Source organism: Peromyscus californicus, unplaced genomic scaffold (genome assembly GCF_007827085.1).
Source record: "Peromyscus californicus insignis strain IS unplaced genomic scaffold, ASM782708v3 Scaffold_22__1_contigs__length_63687245, whole genome shotgun sequence".
Classification (NCBI taxonomy): Eukaryota; Metazoa; Chordata; class Mammalia; order Rodentia; family Cricetidae; genus Peromyscus; species Peromyscus californicus.
In genome coordinates this window covers 51,122,424-51,148,875 of record NW_026294525.1, presented here as the reverse complement: position 1 = coordinate 51,148,875, position 26,452 = coordinate 51,122,424, and the positions used below count along the sequence as shown (strand labels likewise).

At 35.4% G+C, this 26,452-nt stretch overlaps 1 protein-coding gene across 7 annotated transcripts in view; it reads right to left on the bottom strand.

Moving 5' to 3' along the window:
- The window catches only part of Grik2 (glutamate ionotropic receptor kainate type subunit 2), a 631,845-nt gene that overhangs the window by 257,306 nt on the left and 348,087 nt on the right, over nucleotides 1-26,452 (bottom strand). For all 7 annotated transcript variants that reach the window (XM_052751379.1, XM_052751385.1, XM_052751382.1 and 4 more), the window contains one exon: nucleotides 2,751-2,894. In XM_052751379.1, the coding sequence (XP_052607339.1) occupies nucleotides 2,751-2,894 (144 nt within the window). The remainder of the gene's footprint in view (nucleotides 1-2,750; nucleotides 2,895-26,452) is intronic.

Here is a 26,452-nt window from a genome sequence, read left to right as displayed (position 1 = left end):
ATATAATCACTCCAAGGTGAGTAAATCGATGTGTAGCATGAATCTTAAAAGGTCTTATTAATAAAATCAAACCCGGGGCCAGGTATTGGGGTTAAAGCCGGAAAATCAGAGAAGCAGAACAAGCCATAGCCCTCTCACCTTGCCAATTCCTCAACTGATCCTGTTCCTCAAACTGGAAGCCTCTGAGTCCTCATCCAAATGGATCTCAGCTGAACTGCTTGCTACTCAAAAGCCTAAAAGCTTAACCAGGCTCTAGTTCCTGCTTCTCATGTCTTATATACCTTTCTGCTTCCTGCCATCACTTCCTGGGATTAAAGGCATGTGTCACCATGCCTGGCTGTTTCCAGTGTGGCTTTGAACTCACAGAGATTCAGATGGATAACTGCCTCCAGAATGCTGGGATTAAAGGTGTGTGTGCCACCATTTTCTGGCCTCTATGTCTATCTAGTGGCTGTTCTGTCCTCTGACCCCAGATAAGTTTATTAGGATGCACAATATATTGGGGGACACAATATATCACTATATGAATGGATTGCATTTTAAATACTTTTTTTCCTATTTCGACTGTTATTTAACCAAAATTATATGTTTTCCATTATATGACATCTGGAAATAGCTTGGAAAAGTAATTACATGAAAATTTTGAATGATGCGGTATAAGCATACAATTGTATAGTTTGAAATAATGTGCACTATGAGCCCAAAGACATGGTGCTTAAAATACTATGATTAATATTTTAGTAGTGAATGTAAATAAATATCATCTCTACATCATTTCTTAGACACCATACTTGTTTCTCAGATACTAGTGCTAGTATACACACATTTCAAAATGATTTTCAGCTAATAAATTATAAATGAAAGAGAAAATGTGGTAATTACCTGTTTCATATTACAATATGTCTCCAGTAGAAAAAAATTATTTACCCAATGTCTTAAAAAGAAAAAATATTCAGATGATAAAAAATTCTAATGTAACAACAGACAAAAGGATCAGAAAGTACCAGAACATATGTAGAAAAGAGCAAAATGGAACTAGGTAGAGAACAGTAAAAATATAACAGGCAAAACCAAGCAAGTAATAAAAATTCTCTAACATACTCAATTTTCAACTTCCTAGCAATCAAAGCAGAAAAGAAAAGATGATGAAATTGTAATATGCACTCTTCATATTTGGAGGCATTCCAGCTACTTTGAATAAACAGCTTTTCTGGTACTGAGACCTGAAAGAAATTTTTCCTGTTGGTCCTCTTACAGGGAATACTGTGATTTAGTGGACAAGGCTCTCAATTACACCCTACAATAAATACAGTGGGGGATGTCATATAGCTGTTTTCTTCAGGGCCAGCGGACATCTATCACAGACATAATGCTCAAATGCTGAGTTCAGAAAAATCAATTCTTTAACCACTGAGACCTGTGATCTACGAATAGAGAGCTCTGAGAATGGAGAGTATTTTAAACCAAAAGTGAATGTAGAGTAGAGTGTGAAGTTACTAATAAAGACCATGTTCTTCAGGGAAAATCGGGACTCCTAACTGAGTTCAACGCAAAGTGGACCATGAAAATGCATGGAAATTGTTTACCAATATAGTGAGGTTCCTATTCAGTATCTTCTTTGTATTTTTGTTCCATGATGAACAATTCATTACAATATGAATTGATTGTTAATTTTAAGGCAATGATGAAAAATCTTAAGTGTACCAATGTCTGTGATTGTTTTCATAGCTAAGATAAATGTCCATTTAAATTTTCATTCAAGAAAAGTGTGCTAAGCAAACAAAGGACTTCCCTTCATAGAAAGAAAAGAAAAATGAAAAGAAAAAAAAGTGGGTGTGCACATAGGTGTAAATGAGAAATTTTCCACCTGTTTTTTTCTTGCTTTGGGCTTGGTCAAAATCAAAGGGAAACAATACATAGTCACAAACATGACTCCATTACACAGTGTGAAGTAAATGTTGCACTTTGTGAATCCGTATATTATTTTTGTTTTTGTGTTTCAAAGTGATAGGGATTGAATTTAGGCCTCATATGCTAGGCAAGCAATTGACCATTGAACTATATTCCAAGACCTGATATATTTATTTTTAATATGAATAGTTAATTCAAATAAAATAGTTTTACATTTTATTTCAGAAAGTTCTATAGATGAAAATAGCTATGCCTCATGTATTATTTTAACTTTTATGTACGCTAAATGACAATACTATAAAAATACAGTTGATATTTTATTGCCTAAAATACTATTCTTTAGACTTCTGCATCTATACCTAAATAAAAAGCAGAGACAGATTTTCAAAAATAAGGCTATTATCATCAACCAAGCTTTCAATAGGTCATAGGTTTCATATGTTTAGGTCATCATAGGCATGCTGATAGATATTGTAATGATTTATTTTAAAATCACAGTTTTTATTTTATTGTACAGTCTCACTATAAGGGCTTTTGCTTTGTTTTATCGTATCTTGTTTCATCCAGTTTCACTGCTGTCTTGTAGAAACCTGCTCTTTTCTGAAGAGGAAACAGGGGAGTGGATCTGGGGAGAGGGGATGTGGAGGGGCAGTTAGGAGGAGCAGAGGGAGGCATACATTGTACAAGAGAAGAACATATTTTCAGTAAAAATTAGAGAGAAAGGAAAGGTGATTTTTACCTCTCTACGGGAAGAAAAGATGTTTCAGTTTTTGTGGTTGTTTTGTTTTGAGTGCTAGGTGAACTGTACTGAACTCATTCAGAGTCCTGTCTCTTCTTACCTCTTTAATTAGGCTCATAAAACGGGTCCCGAAGCGCCAGGGTTTGTGTCGATTACACTGCAAGGAACTGACTGTCATCTGTGGAAACTGTTGTACGGCCACGGACACGACATGTACCGCATCATACATCAGAGCAGCATCCGTCTGAAAGCCCAGAGGAAGGACATACATGTTCACAAAAGTGTGGAACAGGGCAGGCAGCATCAATGGAAGAATGGGGTAAGGAAAATATAAATTCCCAGTGTTTCTTTATATTAGGGGGAAAAGCAATTTCTTCTGCATTTTGTGGTTCTCTGAGCTAAGACAATGTGACCACATTACTACAACTCATTAGGAACAGTTGACCACCTGGCCTTTCTTTGGAAAGCAATAAAGACTGTGTTATACAGTGCCCTGGTTTCCCCTTTGTACCTGGAAATATATGAGCATGCTATTTATTTCTCTTCTCTCTCTCTCTCTCTCTGCCTGGGTCCATCTTATTCTGTCTCACCACACATCACATACAATTGGATGAAATTGTCACATTTAGAATGATTATGTAGCTCACATATTATCCATAGAAGTAAGTAAACAGTTCCCCTGTACAGGAGAAATAAAAGAGACTTTAAAGAGGTTTACTCAAAAAAATCTTAAAGATATAAGCCCAGATCTTGTCTTCAGCTGTATTTTCAAATATCCATTCTCAGTCATGATGCATCATTCCACAGAGTGAATCTCAGGGTACGTGTTAATCCCTTTTCAAGAACCTAAGCTTAATCTCCTGTGCTGCTTTCTTCACTCAAAATTTCCATATCAATAAAAGTTCATTTGGCTTCTCAAGTAAAATGAATATGAATTCTACTGTTCTGCACCTGCTCAAGGAATCAGCCACTTCGTGAGTTGATGATAAAAAAACAATGTTTATAATTCGTAAGAAACACGAGGCTGGGTGACTGTGAAGAGATGAGTTAAGAAGACCCTCTCACCATGCTTTTGGGATCTGTGCCAGATTTCATACCTGCAGGAGAGGGCCGCACTGGCAGAGGTGGTAGCAGTGAACTTTGAGCCATCTGCTTGGCATGCTTTACAATAAAAGCATGTATTTCCCTTTCTCATTCACACAATTAGTGGGCTGTGAAATGAATTCCAAACTGAATAGGAACCCTGTAGATCACACTGTGTGCCACAATACAGGACAAAATGAGGAGACTGTATTTTTCCATTCAAATGCATACTAAGAGCTTTACCACAAGACGTGGAAGAAGGCTAAACAGCACACTGCAAAGGCAAAACACAGGAGTAGTCATTTTGTCCTTTACATTCTCTAACTTCACTTTCCAAATAACAGATGGCTAATTTCACTTATCCTATTAGCTGTATGGTGGTACCTAGAGGAGTGAATACGATACAGAAATCCAGTATGAGCCTTACAATTACACTATTTGGTTTGGATCTGGGTGAATATCTGAAAAATCCATCTAGTATATCACATTGCTAGTCCTAAAAGTAATTTCCAAATTTGAAAAATGTATTTTTCCCAAAATGTAATGAAATTTTATACCATATAACTGTCTGAGAAAGTTAGGCAGAGATAAAATCTTTCAAGTATTATTGACAGGGCAGTTTCACAGCATCACCACAGAAAAACACCTTAAAGCATCCATTTTCTCTTTAATTCAAATTCCATGTCCTGATGTGCTGGTCAGTCTTGTCAACTTGACTGCCTTAGAGTCACCTAGAAGGCAGGCCTCTGGGAAGAAGCCATTTCTCCAGAAACTTAACTGGGGAATGAAGAACTAACCATCCCACAGGCTAGCATCCTGGGCAATAAATAAGTAAACAAATACATAAATGAATGAATGAATGAATGAATGAATGAATGAATGAATGAATGACAAGAGAGGGCCACCCACAACCAGCTGTCTCACACCCCTGCTACCACGCTAGCCACAAGACTGCACACTGTAACTGTGAACTGAAATGTACTCTTCCTCCCTTAAGTAACTTTTGTCAAGAACTTTGTTGTAACAATGGGAAAAGAAACTAATATATCAGAGTCTGGCTTAAAGGACAAAATCACAAATAAGAACAAAAACTATTCACACTAATTTTACAGGTATTTTAAATTGGAATTCTATTAAGTATCTTTTCAGGCTCTAATACCGTAAAACTAGAAGTGAATAACAACAAAGTCTTTGGAAACCATACATATATAGGGGAAATAACTCATTCCTGAACAAACAGTCGATGAAGATAGATATAAAGTGCATAAAAAATATCTTAAGAGAAATACAAATAGAGACATAAAATTTTTTTAAAAAGCTGTTTGTAGTGGGTAGCCATTCCAGCTTTGATCTGGAAGTTCCAAACCCCACTGAGGCTTTGGTAACTGTCACGCCTACAAGGCGGGGCCAAGAGAGGACCCTGAAGACCCAGATCTGGATGGGCCAGCTCTCTTGGTTCCTGGACCCAGGACGCTGAAGGTAGACCGAGTAGAGTTCTCCAGAGAACACCGCTAGACTGCGCTACACCTTTCACAGACCCTGCAACCTATCCCTTCACTTGTAAGTTACCCCACAAAATAAATCCCACTTTTAACTACATGGAGTGGCCTTAATAATTTCACCAATAGCTATTGAGTACTAACAGGAGCATTTATAGCAACCAATATCTATTTTTAAAACCATAAATAATTTGCATAAGCAACCTAGTGCTGTACCTCAAGGAAATGAAAACACAGTAACCAACCAAATAACAAATTAATTAAAAGAAAGACATAATAAATATTAGAGTGGAAATAAGCAAAATATAGAGCCAGAAAAGAAAATGGCACTTGAAACTGCTGTTTCTAGAAAATAGTGTGTCCTTACATGGGCCCAAAATGTACTAAATGAGACAATAGGCTGTCCTTTCTGCCCTCATTTTGTTTCTGTCTCAATCACTTTTCATATTCCATAATTACTCAAAGAATATCTGACTACCAAACACACCTTGTGCCCCTTTGGGTCTGAAAGTACAAAAACAAGAGCTATTTTCTTCAGCTCCAATCACCTTGGGTTACAAGAACTGAAACCAAAGCCTCACAGGACCAATAGCCCCCGAAATGAGGACAAGTGTCTGTGGTAGCAAAGTTGTAATTTGGAGCAGAAGTAACCAGAAATGGCACCAATAACACCTTCTTCAGACATCTCACAGAAACAAAATTGGAGTAAAGATCAATCATACGCAGACCCAGACAGCACCTTGGCCAGGAATGGATATATATAAATACCTCGTGACCCCCTTTCCCAGTTCTTTCCCTATTTAAACCTAAGACTCATGTCACTACATAGAAGTGACTTGAAATCACTGGACCTTTTTATTTCTTCTTCTTCCCATTGCGCCTTATCAAATACTTTTTCTCTGCTTTTTAGTATTACTCAGTTTTTGAAAATACTGAAATAGATGACTGAGCAGACCCAGTTGAATCGGACATTTTATTGGATATTTCAGTCATTTTCTAATCAAAGAAGCTCAGTTAGAAATTAATATATAACATATCTAAAAAGAAAAAATGTTTAAAAAATAAAACTAGCCGGGCGGTGGTGGCGCACGCCTTTAATCCCAGCACTCGGGAGGCAGAGCCAGGCGGATCTCTGTGAGTTCGAGGCCAGCCTGGTCTCCAAAGCGAGTTCCAGGAAAGGCGCAAAGCTACACAGAGAAACCCTGTCTCGAAAAACCAAAAAAAATAAAAAAATAAAAAAATAAAACTAATAAATCTTTATAAGAATATATAATATATATAATAAATATATATAATAAATCTTTATATAGAATAATTATAAAATGAAAAAGAAGGCTTAAGTAAAACCAAAGATTTACTGATACCACAGAAATTACATGGCTGATTGAGATTAGATTGTAACTTAAAGAGAGTTAAAAGCCAATATTGTTGATGAACATAGACAAAGAAAGCCTCAAGAAAATACTACTAAAGAGAGTTTTTAGTGTAAACAGTACCCTAAAAGAATTATTGACGATGAGTCTCAAGTTTAGAGAATTACCTTATCTTAAGAAGAAGGTAAACCATAGTGGAAGAAGATAATATTGATCTTTGGCCTCTGCACATACAAGCATACATCCACTGAACATGTATAACACACACACACACACACACACACACACACACACACACACACACACACACACATACTTATTCAACTCAATCAAGATGAATTTGCCTCAGAGTTTCAAGTATTTGCAAAGATGAATGCACATTGGTCAATAAACATGATGCCTTGATACAAGACACCAAGAGAAGGAATGACCAAAGTCATATGATCTTTTCAACAGATGTAGAACTCATACCAGATAAAATGATTTAACTTAGGAGTAATAGAGTCCAGTCTGATAAAGTCTATTTATAACAAGACAACAGCTCACAACATATTGAATGCTGGAAAACTGGCAGTGATGCATTAAGGTGCAGCAAGACAGGATGCCCTCCATTGTCACTTTTATCCATGATGATACTGGAAGTTCTACCCAGAGCAATTAGGCAAATCATGAAATAAATGGCATCTAACTTGGAAAGAAAAAAATGTCAAATTGTCACTATGGACAGATGACATAATCTTATATATAAAAACACTAAACATACCACCAAAACACTATTAGAATTAATAAACTAATTCAGCATAGCAGCAGGATATAAAATCAACATCAAAATAAATTGCTTTGCTTTATAGCAATAGTGACTTCTCTGAGTTGAAAATCAGCAAAGTAGTCCTACTTAAAGCAGCCACAAAAATAAAATAAAATATGTTCAACTATATTTAAGCAAACAGGGGAATGTTTCCTACAATATAGCTATAGAATATGCTAGAATAAGTTGAAAAAGACAGGAGCAAATGTTCAGGGATTAGAATAGTTAATATTGTGAAAATTTCCATAAGACCTAAAATGATAGATTCCAGACCATTCCTGTTAAAATAGCAATGACTTCCTTCACAGAAGTAGAAAACTTAAGACTAAAGTGTGTAAGGACTATAAAAGAACCTGAATGGCCAAATAAATCTGGGCCAAAGAATACAGCAAGATGTCTTAATCTACCTGAATAAAAACACACTATGAACATAGCACAACACTTAGAGGAAAATAGCCACACCACCCAATGGGAAAAAATAATGGAGGGAAACCAGGCATTGCAGTCTACTGAGTATTGACTAAGGTGACTCCATAGGCAATGAAGGAAGGGTGAACACTTCCACAAATGGGCTAGCAAAATGGAGAGCCATTCATAAAGTGAGGATGGAAGCCCTGGTTACAACTTGGTAATACATTAAACTACTAAGAGAAGGAGCAATGGAAATTACATTAGCATGAATAACATTTTTTAAAAAAGAACAAGAGACAAATGTGAAAATGCACAAATGGAATTACATAAAAATAAAATGTTCAGTGAAGGAAACTAGTAACACTTCTTTACAGCAAAGGAAACAACAGCATAATCTAGATAGGAAGAAGATAATTACAAACAATGCATCTATAAGGATATGTATGAGGACATCCAACACTTAATATTGGGCAGAAAAGCTAGCAACATGGTATAAAGATTGAGAAGAAAGCTAAGCAGACATTTGTCAAAAGCGAGATAAATGCTCAACAGATACATGAAAAGTTTCTTGATTTTCTTAAAAACAAGAGAAACCGAAATCAGAGTGACAGTGACATGTGTTATTTTGTTTGTGCTCTAACAAATAAAGCTTGCTGGAGATCAAAGTGCAGAGCTAGCTACTGGAGGCCAGGCAGTGGTGGCACACACTTTAATCCCTGCACTTGCAAGGAGCAAACAGGAAGTGATAAGGCAGGGTAGAGACAGGAGCTCAGCCCCTCTCAGTCTGAGGATTCCCAGAGGTAAGAAGTCTTTCTAGTGGCTGGCTGCTCTGCTTCTCTGATCTTTCAGTTTTCACCCTGATATCTGACTCTGGGTTTTTATTATTAAGACCAATTAGAATTTGTGCTATAGTCACCCATTTCAGTAAGAGTTGGTATTGTCCAAAGACAAAAGATACCAGGTGCTGGCAAAGACAACAAGAAAGTAAAGGCCTTGTTCCCTGTTGGTGATGTTTAAATTTGCATAAAACTATGAAAAGCAGAAAGAAGGTTGCACATGGTTAAATACAGAGCCATGATTTGATCCAGCAGTCCTTCATATTTTGGGGAGTTCCGATGAGAAACAAACACTTACAACTCTGTTTTGTGAAGGTAAATCTCTGAGGTGGAATTTAAATTAAATATAATTCTGTCCCTAATTTAATTTTCATTATGTCATATCAACTCTAAAGAGTATTTTGGAGTTAAATACAAAAGATAATATTCAAAATTACACTACAATTGAGCATATGAACTACTTTATTAAAAAACTGTTTACTTACTAAATCCAAATGATTTAGTTAGAAAAATTCAGAGTTATTTGTACAATCACATACAGTTGTGTACAAGTATGTGTGTGTCACATTTATTTGAAAACTAAAACACCTCTTCACTTTGGAATCCAAGAAGGAAGAACAGTGTTCACTGCAGATTTCATATCAGAAGAAGAAAGGGAAGATTATGAAGTTAAATTTCAATCCCAATAATTCAAAGGAGAGGCCCATGCATCACTGCTAGTTCAAGTATCTCTCAACCAGAGTGGGATCTACCCTGAGGTCCTACGTTAGACTATAGTCAGCTTTGGAGTCTGTATAAAATGTTCTTACTATGTTACTGTATAATATTCTTATTATTCATTTATATTAAAACATAAAAACATAATAAAGAATGTATTGAACTTTTAAAATATTTATGTAGACTTGGATTTTATTTATAAAAAGAGCCCTTTACTAAGCCATAAGTACTAAGCATGTCTATGTTTGATTGACAAGTCATTTTATCAACCACGATAAAATCTTATAAATTCTGAGATAGACACTCTGAGATAGTTATGCCCCCCCACACACACACAAAAAAAAATTAAACACAGATTTGTTTGGAATTAAAATGAAGTGGAGTCAAACAATTCTGGCCTACATTCATGAAAAGAACACTGAAAGAAATTCTAAAATATTCCAAAGATTTCTTTTAGCAAAAGTGCATCAATGCTATTTTTGATTCTGGTGGTTGGGCATTTTTAAAAAAGTCTGTGCCCTTGAAATAATAATGACCTTGGGATAGCTCTATTAAATTTTAGCAGAGAAAAATGAAGGCAGGGTCTGGTGACATACACTTTTAATGCCAGCACTAAGAGGCAGAGGCAGGCAGACCTCTGAGTTCCAGATCAGCCTGATCTCCATGGTGAGTTCCAACAGACCAAAGCTATGTGAAAACCACTCTCAAATAAACAAACACATAATAATAACAACCACAAAACTGAGGCACAATCTTTTTTAAAGAGGTGTATTTTTTAAAATAATTTTTAAGTTATAATTTGGTAAGTCTTGACAGTGTGTGTGTGTGTGTGTGTGTGTGTGTGTGTGTGTGTGTGTGTGTGTGTTCACATTAATGTTCTTGGTCTGGGCTGAAACACTAAAACTCACTTAATGTTCTACATGTTTTATTTACATTACTCTCTTCTTCTTAGTTTACTTTCTAGATAACAGTCACTTCTGGACAATTACAGCTCCAACTTTGTAGTGTCACACATGTTTTTCCATATGATGCCTTGCAAATAGTAAGTGTATAATAGTATTATTAAGAATAAATATATAAGTTATGCCAAAGTTTGCTTTAACTAACAGTAAAAGAAATAGGTCTTGGGCACTGTGAATAACAGTCACACTCTGCCATCTCTCTAGAATGCATTGCCTCCCAAAGGTATGGTGAACCAAATCTGCCAGCAGCTCCAGCCTGGGGGGAACGGGATTGCAGCCTCTGTCCCGATTCCAAATGAATTTATAGTAACAGTTCTGTGAACACATTTATCTTTCCATTAAATAAGTACAGGCAGGTCCCCTCTGAGATCTGAAACTAGCTGGCAGGTGGCAGACCCATTCTGGAACTCCTACGTTTCAGATTTTGCTCATTTCTGAAATCCCATCTGAGGTAAAATGCATAGCACAAAGAGCTGCTTCCTCCAGTAAACGGAAGATAAGTCTATGGATTCTGACTCATTCATTGACTTGACCTCTTAACTGAAACAAATAATCAAAGTTTAAAGTAATTCCATTTGCCTTTTTTCCGTGTTTTTTACTTAGAAATTAAAAAAAAAAAGCACTTCTTTGTGGGAGAAAAGTAATCACTTTAAAAACTAGACAGTTGTACGAGGTGGAAAAAAAACTACATAGTTGCAGTTGAAAAGTAATTGCAAGTGTTGATTGTTCAATTAGAAGAGATGGATATTAAGTGTGATGGGTAAAGAGGAGGATATTGTCCTTGGGTGCTCCTGTGCACAGTCAGCAGAATTTGAAACAAGACTGAGAAATATGTACCTCTCTGACAACAGAAGAGTGCGCAGAGGAAGGGCAAGCCAGTGCTCTCAGCTGGCATGCTGCGCCCAGCTCTCTGTCCTTCACAATGAAAGTACATGATGCCTGCTAACTGAAGTGAGCGAGTGCTGAAGAACTGCCCTCAGAACCAATCAGGAACCAATTGTGAGACAATTCTCCCAGTAACCCTGCAGCTGCCATTGTGTGTGCTCTGCTGCCAGCTCTTTGTCCCACTCTGAAAAGAGTTCTTCACCAGCAGCTGCGTGGACCACACAGGCTGCATGAGGTAATACATTAAAGCAGTTTCCATAGTTTCTGGCAAATGGCATACAGCAGGTGTCATCCAATACTGTTGTTGATCACCAGAAGGCTGGTAATCGCTTCAAGGTGGACACTAGCCCAAATCAGGAGCCTGTTTAGAAAGTACAATGTTGCAACTCTCCTGCACGTTCCATAGGCCTAAACGGGATGTAGGCCGATGCTGTTCAAGAGAACAGGTCAGGGTCTGGAAAGGGAGGAGCAGGGGAGCATTTTCATAGAAATTTTATTCCTATATAATGAAGTATGTCTCTGACGGTATAATTCAACTGAAATCAGAGCTAAAAAAATTCTCAAAATGCACAGTTCACTGACAAGTTTAGAAATTAAGAATAAAGATACACAGTAAGCTATCATACTGCCTGATATACATGTATATTACTATATACACTAACAGACCACTGTTGGGCAGATAACTTCACACCAGCAATGTGACTCTAGTCAAGTGTGACTCATTACAATGTTGTCTGATAGGGAATTGATTAGGTTGACTAAAGGTGTCTGTTCTAGTTTCATTTTCTTTTGCTGTGATAAAATACTGTGAGAAAAAGCAATTTAGGTATGAAAGGGTTTATCCATCTTTCAATTTCAGGTTGCACCCATGTTTGTAGTAAAGCCACACATGTGGAAGGTAGAGACCTTTTGTCACACCACATCTATTATCATGTTCCTATTTAACAATATTTCGTATCAATATTTCATAAATATTTAGAAATTAGGAAAGGTAAGGATCATTTTTCTTCTTCCATGTCTATACACACATTCTTTTCAATCCATCCTCTACCAACAAAACATGTTCTATGTGTGTTGTGATTTCCTGTTTTTCATTTTTCACTACTAAACTTCTTGCCCACATTAAAACTCTTCTAGCCCCTGATATTCTGGGAGATAAAAGTGGTATCTGTTGTTTACTACTCATTTCCTAGTATCTCAGTATTTTACATCCTCTTACACATTGAGATGAATATGTCTATACTTCTTGTTTTTTATCTAACCAATGAGATCTCTGTATTGAAGACATGTGGAATTAAAAGACATTCCAGTAATTATAGGAAAAAATGACCTTTGAAATAAACATATATATATTTTTCTTTACTCCTACAGCATTTGGTATCCATGAGGCCTAAAATAGACAAGAGGCAAGACAAGAATACAAAAAAAAAATGAAAAGAGGCCAAGAATAGAATGAATTCAGTCACATGGCCATATTGATGATTTAAAAAGAAAATTCAGATTCAGCCAAGACCTGAAGATCATGTGGGAAGGATGGGCCTGCATGGTAGTGCTTGCTGAACTCCATATGAGAAATTATCTGAGCCTAAATTAATGCTATGAGTAACTAATAACTGATCCACTTAATTGGTGGTCCTGTGGATTCATGAATTTGAGAAACTCTGTAAACCAATGGTATCTTATTCAAACTACAATCTATCAAAAACAATGAATGCTAATTAGCTTGTTCTGAATAAATGGTAAACATGATTTCTACTAGTTGAATAAGGATATAATATATATACAATACAATAATTATGATAATAATAATAATAATGAAATAGAAGAAGAAGAAGAAGAAGAAGAAGAAGAAGAAGAAGAAGAAGAAGAAGAGAGAAAGAAAGAATTTTGCATGGTCATTTCTGCTTCTACATTTTGGAGTTTTCAATCTTTCTGAAACATGTGCTGAATATCACTACCCTTAACAAGACATAAGATAATTTTGGAAATATTATTTTAGGTAGTTTTTAGAATTTTGTAAGTAATGAAATGCAGTGCATGTGGTTTAAACTTATAAGCATTAACATTTTGAAGGTGACACTTTTGAATTATTTCTAAGAATTATGAATATTGTCAATGTAATTTTTTCTGTCATATTTTTAAATTTACCATTCTGAAGTGGAAGATCCTATCTGTTTGTTTAGTTTTGCCATAATTTCTAAATACCTTTAAATATTCCAAGCTATTTAGATGGTTTTCAAATACCATGTGGAAAAACACTTTACTTTCAAGGTATTTATGATTAAGAGATGGCTGTGAATCAGGTTAGAAAATGCCACCAGATTTTTAATTAAAAGTTCCATTAAACTGGTGTAATTATTACTACCTAATTAATTTTTCCCACTAAAATCAATTTATTTAGATATCTTTTTCTGTTTTAAAATGTTCCATGAAGCTCTTACCAATGTCCATGAACCTTAATATATCAATGGGGTTATTAATGAACTCTCCAGCAACTATATACTAGTCTTAATAATTTACATCCTGTTAAATCTTGTCTGATTTTTACTACATGTGAACTGCTACTGATCTAAAGAAGAGTCAATATCAAGGGGAAGTATTCTCAGCAGTACCTGTTGATCTTCAATACATTCAATTATCTTTTGTTTGAAGCTCAAATTAGCTTCTTACATTTAAAAAAATATATATTCACCAATATTGTTGATATTTAATGTTTTCAGTATCACGAATGAAAATTGATTTTTCTTGTGTTAACAGACTGTGATACTTTGTAAGTTGAGATCTGGGAGTATTCAACAACCAAAATAAACCTGTTGTGTGAGTAAATATTCTTAAAACACAATAAAAGAACTAATTCCAAATATTTACAAAGATTGATAGTTTATCCATAGCAAAGCTAAAATTAATGTTAGGATCTATTGAAGGAGCAAGTTTCTGAAAAAAGTTATATGTAAAATATAATATTATGCCTTCTTGTTCTGGTTGTGTTATGTTTACTTTTTCCTTATTTCTCTATATAGCAACTTCTCATGAAAAAACATGAAAATTTCATAATCAGCTTATGAATAAAGACTAACTTTTAAATCTCTTAATGTTTGTGATCTTTTCATCTTTCAAAAACTAGAGGTCTTCCTCAAAGAATTCTTGTCAGATAGGCAGGTATTTATCAGTAGATCACAAATATGAAACTTACTGAAAGCACAAGGATGTTGACAATGAATAATATCAGCCTCATGATATAGCAGTATTTAAGGAATAAAATGCTAACTAGTATATACTTCAATGGTTTAAGAATTGCAAAATATGTGTGAGGCCTTCAATTAGTACATAGTCCGAAAATATATAGATTACCTATTGTTTTAATGTCACAGAAAAATGTCCTCGGCTTGCTTATTCAAAGGTTTCTTTAGTACTTTACTAAATTTAATTTAAATTTTCTTGACATTTCTCCATCGTCTCTATGGTCTGTTCTGACTACTTGATTCACTCTAACAATACCCATGTTATTAGTGTGTTGTTGACAACAAATATAATAATGCACTACGTAATTAAATAGAGATACCAAGGATGATACAAAACTGAAACAAACTATTTTTCATATGATACCACATGCAAATTGAAACAAGAATATCTAATTTCATTTAAGCTATTATCTACCAGTGTTAAAGAATAGTTGTTTGAAAGATTTTTCTATTAACATCAGTAACTTCAGAAAATAAAAGAAATAATAACTAATAAAACCAAGGCTAGAAAGAATGGCAAAGTTAGATAAATGTCATTCATTCATATATTGCAGTCTATGATTTTAGTGATCTTAAGGTAAATGAGAAAATTTTTCATGCTATATTACTGTGAACATTAAAAAAGAATTCATAGAATATTTCCAAACCAAATGAAAATTAACATACCACAATGTCCTTTTATACAGTATATTTTTAAAAATACATCAAATGGCAATAATCAACTAAGGTATACTAAATAACTCTTGATATTTACTCACTAGGGTTTTATACTTGCTGAGAAAGTCATAAATTACAAACCAAAACAGAAAGGCTTTCATTACAGGTATTTTGTCCAATATCTTATGCCACTGAGAAAATTAACTTGAAGTAAATGAGGAGCAGGAGGTAAAGGCACTTCGCTTGGTGGGATAAATGAATAACGCCATACATCACAATTGCTTGACTTTTTAACTGAACAGCAACAACTAAAGAGGGAGTGATATACAAGATAAATCTAAGGAGAACCAGAAGAAATAGCAGTATACAGAAAATTGAGCCAGGATGGTAGAAAAATGCTATAAGTGGTGTGAGAATCCCCGCACCCAAAAGAAACAAGGAAATGCTCTAAAAAGAAGTCAGAATAAAATAGATGACTGCATTAAATGTGCTTGTTAATTGAAATAAATTTGATAAATTTATTTTAAAACAATTCAACAAAATTATTCAGAATTTGTGCAACTTTATCCAGCCAATGAGTTTCAAGTCTTAGAGAACAGTTCTATAAACATGTGAACCAATTCTAATCATAGTGTGTTGTCTTAATGGATGCAATGGTCTTTGGACCATTTTCAGAGTGTCGTGACTCAGGTTATCATCCTTCATCTTGGCTTCCTTCCCACAAATACCTTGATTTCTTTTCCTCACAGGTATTCTTCAATGTCTTCTCCTTCTTCCAACCTTTTAACCCTACTCACAGGATACACATTCATTCTTCTAGATTTTTAATAATAAACTGTTGAAAATATAACAGCTGTCCTATGACAAATGTTGAGTAAAATTAAATCCATTTTTACTTAAGCAAAAGATTGTATTTATCTTTCATACAAAGGAGTAAAAAGTCTACCTTTATGTCTTCATATTTTTGGAATTAGTTGAACCACAGAGTACCCATGACCGAAATTTTAATGTAATTTACTGTGAGAATAATAAGCATAGAATATGTAATATTAGCTTAATGTCAGGTAAGTTTTAACTATGTAACCTAGAAGATGATATCAGGAAAATTAAAGATGGGTAAAATCAAGAAAGATAATCCTAGATATTTCACATAGAAAAGTTCATTTATTATAATACTGCTCCCTTTAACATTTGTTTCTTTGAATTACTATGGCCTGTAGTTTTGAGGCATTATTAATTTAATTTTCTGAATAAGTAAAGTTATGAAATGTGGACCATGAAAATATAGGAGTCAAACCAACATTAAGCCCAGGCCTACTGATTTCCAGGATAATATTCACTTGTTTGTTTGTTTCCTGCTAACGCATGATCATAAAGACATAAAAATCACAACTATGTATGGATAAAACAGCGTGCTTAAAATATCAAATAGGCATCTAATTTAGAAACTAGCTTGTCTCATGTTAATAATATAATGTGATTTATAAAACAAAATTTACTTAACATAGCTATCATCATATTATCTCACTTTTGTGGTCTAGACGCAAGAGGCAACCCATAATATTTCTAGTTGAGAGAAAGCAATGTTCTCACCAGACATAGCTGAATGATGACATACTAGTGCCCATAATTGGGAGCTAGAAAAAAATGTGAGAGTATCAATTGAAGCATTATGATGTAACTTGGAGAACAGTTTATGAAAAAAAAATACTAAGTACCTGTGTGTATTACAATGTGGTTTATATGTTTTCCAAAGTATAACATCCTAGATATTCCTAAGATTAAACAAATTACATTTATAATTAAATATTATATCATTATTACAATTATTATCTGAAGCTATACTTACAGATATGGAAGGATAAACAGTTACATATATGTGTGTGTGTGTGTGTGTGTGTAGCAGATTTCCACTATACTGAATTATAATGAATTATACCCCATAAATATTTTAGAGCGTGTCATCAGTGTTTCTAATTTTTCTTAAAATTACAGTCAACACCATTTATTTGTGAAAGCATATAACACATACTACATTCATTTTTAAACCCTTAATTAAAAAGTAAAATAGAATAAAAATTTCACAATAAATTAAAATATGTATCTTTTTAAATAGCACTCATTATATTTAATAACTAAATTGAGTTTATAAATATTCTGAAAATACACAGCATGTTTGAAATGAAATGTAGTTTAAAACATCACACTAATTAATATATCTGTATCCATCTATCTTTGCAAATATACAAGAGAAAGATTATGATAAATCCAAAATATTCATAATATTGATAGTATTTAAAAGTTTAACGTTTACCTCTCTTCTTCACACAAAAGCACTGTGCCTATACAAATTCAGAATTAATGGATCAAATGCAAATAAAAATTATATTTCAAAGTGAGATGTTTCTTTTGAATTCTAGAAAGTATTCATAGTTTGCCTGTGTTGCTTCCAGATTCTTGGTTAAAATATATATGTAAACTGAACCAGAAATGAGATAATGTCTAGACTACCAACTTACGTTAAAAAAAATTATTTAGGTAACACATCAGTCTAAAGATAGTTCCATGGACAGACACAGACAACTAGCTATGACATCTACTGTATCAGGAGACATAATTATTTTCTAAATATGAGCAGCAAAAGGAACAATTAATCAATATATTAAAGCTTTTCCAAAGCATTGTTCAGTTAATTAACAAGGTGTCTTATTTCCTGCAAATGAATCCATGAGATATTAAATAAAATTACAGCACCATTTGCTGAGAACAGGGCTCCTTTGGAAGTGTTTTAATTCATTTTCCTCATGTCTGGAACTGACTTGCCTGGAGCTGGCTAAAGTCTAGAGAGCAATACTCTCATTAGACACTTGGCCTTGAAGATATGCTCTAGTTACCTAAGATGGTTTGACAACTATATGTGACCTTTCTATGTTCAAAACAAATATAGTTGTTTATGAATTTATTTATACTCAATGTTAGCATTAAAAATTAATTTGTAGTTGGCATGGCTGATATTATTCTCCCAGTTGGATAATACATAATTTCAAAATGTTCATTTATATAGTACATGACTTTGAGGCCTAAAATGCTCATGGCACTTTTAATATGTTACTTTTAGCTTTTCAACCACAAGCTGCTCCTAAAGTTTAAAGGGAAGGCCAGGCACAAATCTTAGCAGTACTCAGGAGGCAGAAGCAAGCAGATGGTTATGAGTTCAAGGCTAGTTGCTTCACTATAGTGACTTTCAGATCAGCCAGGGTTGCACAGTGAGACCCTACCTTAAAAGTTATCTGAATTGGTAATTATTGATAAAATAAACTTAATGATAAGGTTATCCACTTTTAAAAATTGTTAAGGCTGATTTCTTCTGATTGTTCTAAATCAGGAGGCTTAATGTGCATGGAATTTAAGATAAACATAGATGGGGTATGCATACAAGATATATGAATTGAATATGATTCTAGTCTGTTAAGCATCTTCTCAAAATAAATATGATCTTCATAAATAAAATATTTTAAATTGTATTAGATTATGCCAAGCGGTGGTAGCACACACCTTTAATCCCAGCACTTGGGAGGCAGAGGCAGGCAGATCCCTGTGAGTTTGAGGCCAGCCTGGTCTACAAAGTGAGTTCCATGAAAGGTTCTAAAGCTACACAGAGAAATCCTGCTTCAAAAAAACAAACAAACAAAAATACCAAAATGTGTTAGATTGATAGGCCCAGGTACAATGAAACCAGTCAGAAGAACAGGTGAATAACCTGTCTTCCAGCTGAGCTGCCCCAATCCCCAAACTCTGATGCCCAGAGCACATCCCTTGACCCTCACCCTATAATCTCAGCACCAGCACCACTGCTGGATCCTGCCCCCACTCCAGTGGAATTTCACCGCTGTGGTCTGCAGTCCTCACTAGTCCACTAGCGAGTGCATGAGGGACCTGCCTGGCAGCTGGACTGCTGTGCTGAACTCTGTTCAACCAAGACCCATTCCACCACCCAAACCACCCACCTCATCCCGCTCCCCTGACCAGCACTTCCCCACTACTCTTACTGACTCCATAGGCTCAGGTACAGTCCACACCAGTCAGATGAGGAGGTGGGTGACCTGTCTCCCACCTGAACTTCCCTACTCCCCAGACTCTGATCACCAGGGTACATTCCATGGCCCTCTCACTTTCTCACAGCCCCAGCAGCTTTACAGGAAGACAGGCAGGTTCTGGGGACCCCAGGAAAACTCCAACCCAAAGAAGTTAGCTATATCTACAAAAACAAAGGCAATAGATAATCTTTCACCAGCAAAACCCAAAGCAACACACACACACACACACACACACACACACACACACACACACACACACACACTACTAACAACAACAACAACAATAACAGGAATTAACGATCACTGGTCATTAATATCTCTCAATACAAATGGAGTCAATTTTCCAATAAAAAGACACAGGCTAACAGAATTAATGCAAAACCAGGATCCATCCTTCTGCTGCATACAAGAAACACACCTTGACATCAAAGACAGATATTACCTCAAAATAAAGGGTTGGAAAAAGATTTTCCAATCAAACGGACCTAAGAAGCAAGTTGGTGTAGCTATCCTAATACCTAACAAAATAGACTTCAAACAAAATTAATCAAAAGAGATGGAGAAGGACATTTCATACTCATTAAAGGAAAAATCCATCAAGATGTCTTAATTCTAAACATCTATGCACCAAATAAAAGGGCACCTATATACTTTAATAACCTGTACTTCACAAATTGGAAAATATAAAAGAAAAAAACAGAGTTCTTCATAGATCCCACTTATAAAAATAAAATCAAGATCAGATAAATGATTTAAATAGATCTATAGCTTGCTAAGGAAATTGAACCATTCATTAAAAGTCTCCCAACCAAAAAAAGCCAAGGGCCAAATGGTTTCAGCAGAGAATTCTACCAGACTTTCAAAGAAGTGCTAATACCAATACTCCTCAAATTATTCCACAAAATAGAAACAGAAGGAACATCACCAAATTCTTTTTCTGAGGCCACAGTCACTCTGATACCAAAACCACACAAGGACTCAACAAAGAAAGAGAATTACAGACCAATTTCCCTCATGAATATTGATGCAAAAGTACTCAATAAAATCCTTATAAATTGGATCCAGGAACACATCAAAAGTATCATCCACCATGACTGAGTAGGATCTATCCTAGAGATGCAGGGATGGGTCAACATATGAAAATCTGTCAATGTAATCCACCATATAAACAAACTGAAAGAAAAAAAAATATGATCATCTCATTAGATGCTGAAAAGGCCTTTGACAAATCCAACAGCCCTTCACAATGAGAGTCATGATACAAGAAACACTTCTAAACACAATAAAAGCAAGCCAACAGCCAACATCAAATTAAATGGAGAGAAACTCAAAGTAATTCCACTAAAATAAGGAACAAGACAAGGCTATCCACTTTCTATTTATCTATCAATATAGTTCTTGAAGTTCTAGCTAAAGCAATAAGACAATAAAAGGAGATCAAGGGAGAAGAAGTCAAACTGCTGCTATTTGCAGATGATATGATAGCATACATAAGTGACCCAAAAATTCTACCAAAGAACTCCTACAGCTGATAAACACTTTTAGTGAAGTGGCTGGATACAAGATTAACCAAAAAAAAAAAATCAGTAGCCCTCTCATATACAAATGATAAATGTACTGAGAAAGAAATCAGGGAAACAACACCCTTCACAATAGCAACAAATAATATAAAAATATGTTGGGGGTAACTCTAACCAAGCAAGTGAAAGACTTGTATGACAAGAACTTCAAGTCTGTGAAGAAAGAAATTGGAGAAGATATCAAAAGATGGAAAGATCTCCCATATACATGGATCCATAGACTTAACATAGTAAAAATGGCTATCTTATAACAAAAGCAATCTATAGATTCAATGAAATCCCAATCAAAATTACACCACAATTCTTTACAGACCTTGAAAGAACAATACTCACCTTCAAACAGAAAAACAAAAACAAAAACAAAAAAAACAAGGATAGTTAAAATATTCCTATACCATAAAAGAACTCTGGAGGTATGACCATTCTTCATTTCAAGCTTTACTGTGTGGGGTCTGCCCCCACTTTTTCCACCAGGATACTCTTGAACATGGAGAAGGGAGACATATTTAGATAGAAATATAGAGGGGTGAGAAAGATAGAAACACAGGATAGCCTCGGGAGGGCCTGGGTCAAAACCCACCAGCCCCTTCTGTCTCTTCTAAAGGGCTTTTAAAGGAATGCCAAGGGGTGGAGCAAAAGACCTCCCCCTAGCACAGCCAAGTACCATCCCAAACACCTGGTAACCACACACATGGTCAAGCTATCCCCTAATGAGGTCCTGCTGTGTAAAGCAAGCTTGGCTCTCAGGAGGAAACCTCTGTGGCCCCAACACTTTACTACAGAGCTATAGTAATAAAAACAGCATGGTATTGGCATAAAAACAGACAGGTGAATCAACAAATGGTGCCGGGTTAACTGGAGGTCAGCATGGAGAAGAATACAAATTGATCCATATTTATTACCCTGTACAAAACTCAAGTCCAAGTGGATAAAAACCTCAGCATAGATCCAGTTACACTGAACCTGATAGAAATGGGAATTGGACTTGAATGCATTGGCACAGAAGACAACTTCCTGGATGGAACACCAGTAGCACAGACACTAAGATCAATAATTAATAAATAGGACCTCGTGAAACTGAAAGACTTCTGTAAGGCATGTAGATTTCATGTCTTTTGTCTGTATATCTAGTAGCAAAATTGAAAATCACTTGGAAAGGATTGTTTGTACTTTAATGAAATTAAACTCTTCTAACATTTTGAAGTTGAGTCATTCTTTCCATATACACAAAAACTAATTTCCACAAAAATCAACCATCCATGGCACTTTTTGAGAAATTAGGTTTCAATAAATATATAAAGAAATGTAAACTTGTCATTTGCTTTTCTGATTGCTAAATAAAGGGTTACATACCAGTATGCATCTTGATTAACCCAATTTCAAGACAGTATGAAGTTGAAAGAAGACAGAGTATAAAAGTAAGTTCTGCTACATGGAGAGGGAGAACATGGTGCTAATATCAAACAATAATGACTCTGTGTCCATGATATTTCTATTGAGCATGTCTGGTTTATGTTTCTGGGAGAGACAGATAAATATTAAATGAGAAAATTAATACATTAAACCAGATAACTTTTGTAAACAGAAACATAAATGCAGTATGTAAATGAAACTGCAATTTGAAGTAATTAAATCATTACACCATTATTCATAGAAATGTGTCAGCTATAAAAACCCTATACAATGTGTCCTATAAGCATTAGTATCTAGATAGTATTCCATTACCATATTCACAATAGCATTTAGATTCAAAAGGAAATAAATACAAAAGACAAATAGTGCATACGCATTCAGCACCCAGCTGCTCTATACTAGACACTGCGCTAATGCAGGAGACACAGACATAGGCAGAGCAGAGGTAACACATGCCCTTGTGAAGCTCATTGCTTAAAAAAAATGTTAAGCAATTCATTATTCAGTGGAAGAAAGTATGCTGAATACTAAATAGAAAAACAATGAAAGATACTATAACAAGCATGCACCCAAAACCCGAATGAAAGTGGAAAGATACACAGAAGACAAAATAGTGATGTTGACACCAAGAGGAAGGAAGAGGTTTAAAGGAGAAGAATATATGAGCACTCAGAAGTTGAGGACAGTAGCACCTCTTAAGGTGGGGGTTCACCGTTATAATTATGGATAATACTGTAACAGTGAACCAAAATCAGAAAAATGAAGGCTTCATCCAATTTTATCTGGAGGTTAGGAAACCACTAAAGTATTGACAGGGGAGATATGCTCAAGTGTTTCCAAATGAAGAGAAAATGACCAAAATGCAAAATCAAAGGGAGAGGAAACTTCAATAAACTCTAAAATAATTGCAGAGAGATAAATGGGTACATTCTAGATGTGTTTGGAAGTAGGAGTGATTATGGATTATTCACTGGAGTGCTATTGAAGTAAGTAACGGTGAACAGTGAAGAAGTCTGATTAATGCCTAGGTTTGTAGTTAGGGTCAGTAGACTATAAGATTCACAGAGATTAAATAAGGTTAAATGATAAAGATATCATAGGTGTATCCTCACTGTTGCTCTTTATCTCCTCACTTCTTCTGTGATCACACATCTACACAATGTGGTTATGTTTTCTCTATTTTAGGAATGTCCAAATGTGACCAATTGTTGTATCCATATTTATAGACTGGGAGTTAGCAGGGAGAACATTGTTATGTTTAACTTTTCTCCAAACTTTTCAAGTAGTGGTGCCCAGCAAGTAGATTAGGTGCTTGAACTCATGGATTAGTAGACAGAAAAGACCTGATGCAGAAACTTGGACATCATAAACTGGTACAGAACTGAGCCAATAGTACTCGAGAAATCATGTGGAATTGGAGAAAGCAATCTGACGTAAAAGTCAGTGATATAAAAGCTGATAAAGGACAGAGGGTATGAGATGTGGTGGTGAAGACAAGAAACAGGAGAATAGTTTTGGGGAAGCCAAGTATAGAAACTATAATTTATGTGCTTTTCTTAATATTGCTTCTTCTACTGCAAGGCAAATATTTTTCTCTTTACTAAATCAGACATCAAATTTCAAGTTGCTTTTAGGTTTAAATTTGTCAACTGTGCAAACTCTGACTGTATTTAAATTCTGCCAACAAAATACGTGGCTTTTTAATTTACAGGTTCTGGTGAAAAACAAAAGCATGGCTCCCTAGTCAAACATTACTTGTTAAAAAGGTCCCCAATAACTATTCAGGTCACACATCCATGAAGTGAGCCCTGGGAATAATTTTTAAGTTTCAATCAAGCTTAGATAACTAAGACAAGAAGGTTCTAATTTGTACCAACGATTTACCCTGTTTTATTTGTCTACATTTCAAAAACCTTTTGTGATTAAAAACAGACACACAGCAAAGGAAGACAAAATCCACACGTTTCACGTGGTTTCAGTGTGGCAGTTTCCTTGGAGATTTAAATATTCCATCTCACAGGGAAGCTCTGTAAACATGGAGGTAACTAACTCACAATAGTTTCTGGAAGCCCCTGCTGCCTGGAGAGGTTCAGAACAACTGAGGCACTTGGAAGGGACCTTCTAGGACCTGCTAGCTGCCTGCAGGCTGCGCAGTGTGCTCCAGGCGCCAGCGCCTGTTCACTGCCGCCCATGCTGGGTGGGGTTTAGTGGTGCAGCTGTCTTTGAATCGTTTTTGCCCCTGTAAGTAGCCGCTCACCCAGGTACTTGTAAGTAACCCCAATAAAACTCATGGTTCACCAAACTGGACTTCCGTACTTTGGTCTGTCATGGCCTCCCTATCTCTGGAATGAGTAGATGTGTAGCGTCATCCCAGGAAAACTTTTATCACATAACATTCATAGAATTAGATGCTGATCATTCCTTCAAAGAAACTTTAATTGGTCGAGTAGATTTAATATGATAGTAAGACACTAATGTCCTTACATTAAGGAAAATTTGGAGAAGAAATGTGTATTTTCTAAGCTACATAAACTTTTATAGTACACTCAATCTGCCAGTTAGTTGGTGTTGTTTTATCAGAGACTAACCAATAACAGAGAGTGAATAAATAAAATCAATATTTTGTTTCTAGAAACTTCAGATACCAAGCCATTTTCAGGGCTGAGTGAATTAGGACAATTACACCAGCTCAGAGCTTTGGTGTCAAGGGAATCACTGAGTTGTTAAAAACAAATCCGGCTACACTAGTGTTCTTACCACATTGTCACTGAATCAAAGCAAGAGGGACAGCCCCTGTGATTTCCTGCCAAGGCCCTAGATCAGTACATTGTCCTTTTGTCATCTCTTGCTTCTCTGGAGGTTGGCTTTGATGTTCTCCGAAACATTATTTCATTTGTCCATGAACATCTCCAAGGAATGCGCAGCATGATTTGTCCTGGCTCTGCAGGCCTGGGAGACAGCCTTGGGATCTCCACCTGCTGTTGAGGCTACCCAGTCTCATTCGAAAGGATGTGAAATAAAATCTAGCTCTTTAGAGCTAATCAGTCCGGCAAAAAGAAGTTGCCCAGCTGAACAATTACATGATCAAAAAATGATATAAAATGTATTGATAATATTACAGTTTGATGGTTACTTTAGATCCCATCTAGATTAATTTCATAGGTATCTAAAACTGACCCACCTGACAAACACACTTTTTGATTAAATGTTAACTAAAAAAGAAAGCTATAATTTAATATCTTGAATTTGATCAAATGTCCAGCCCTATTGGTTGAGTCATATACATAAAAATAAAACTTTACACGAAAAGTCTTTTATGAACCCAAGCAAAGGAAATCCTTCTCATCACTCTGCATACCCAGGTCAGTAGCAAATAAGAGATTAAGTCCATTACCACACATTCTTAGTTCTATTAGGAAGACCTATTTTTGAATAGGGGTATTATAACATGTATTAAGACTATTTTTACATCTGGTTTTACTATAAATATAACTGTGAAATATCCTGATAAGGGATGTTTTTACTATGAGTTTGAAAATATGTGTATAAACATATGCTGAAAGTATAATTGAAAATAGACAAATTTATTGCCATGGAGTTTGGCAGATTTTATAATCAGAAAGTAATTTTGGAAAATGGTGAGAAAGTTCAGAACCATTAACAGCAGAGGCATACAAGTGTCGTGTCAGGAACTGAGAGGTAAAAGAACCACACTTCGAACACAATTTTCTTCTCAACCCATTTCATAGTAGGCTTGTTGTATTTGCCTCTAGAGAGCCTGTTGTAAAACAAATAGTAGCTGCTTGAATCAAAAAAGCAATGAAAGATGAAATCACTGGAGTACCACAGCCCTAAATGAAGCAGCTTCTCTTTGTTCACGTTTCCAATGTCCAGAGACATAACCCAAACCACTGCCCAAGAATCCACACTGTTTCATTTTGTAGCCAGGCGATATAACATTGAAGCACCAAGAGCAGTCTGTGTGCAGGTATGATTGACAGGACTAATATGTGACCAGCACACCTCTATCCCCGAGTGTCATATCTTCTAAGTTGAGTCAGAATCAGACACTGGAACTGTGAGTTCCTGGAACACTTAAATTTTTTTTTAAATTTTTCCAGTGTCACTCAGTTGTTCTACTGAAGTATCACTGCTGTCAAGCCAACTATCAGCAAGCAGTTGACATTTAACTTTTGCTTAATCACATTTTAAGTGTCTAAATACAAGATAGTTGTTGTA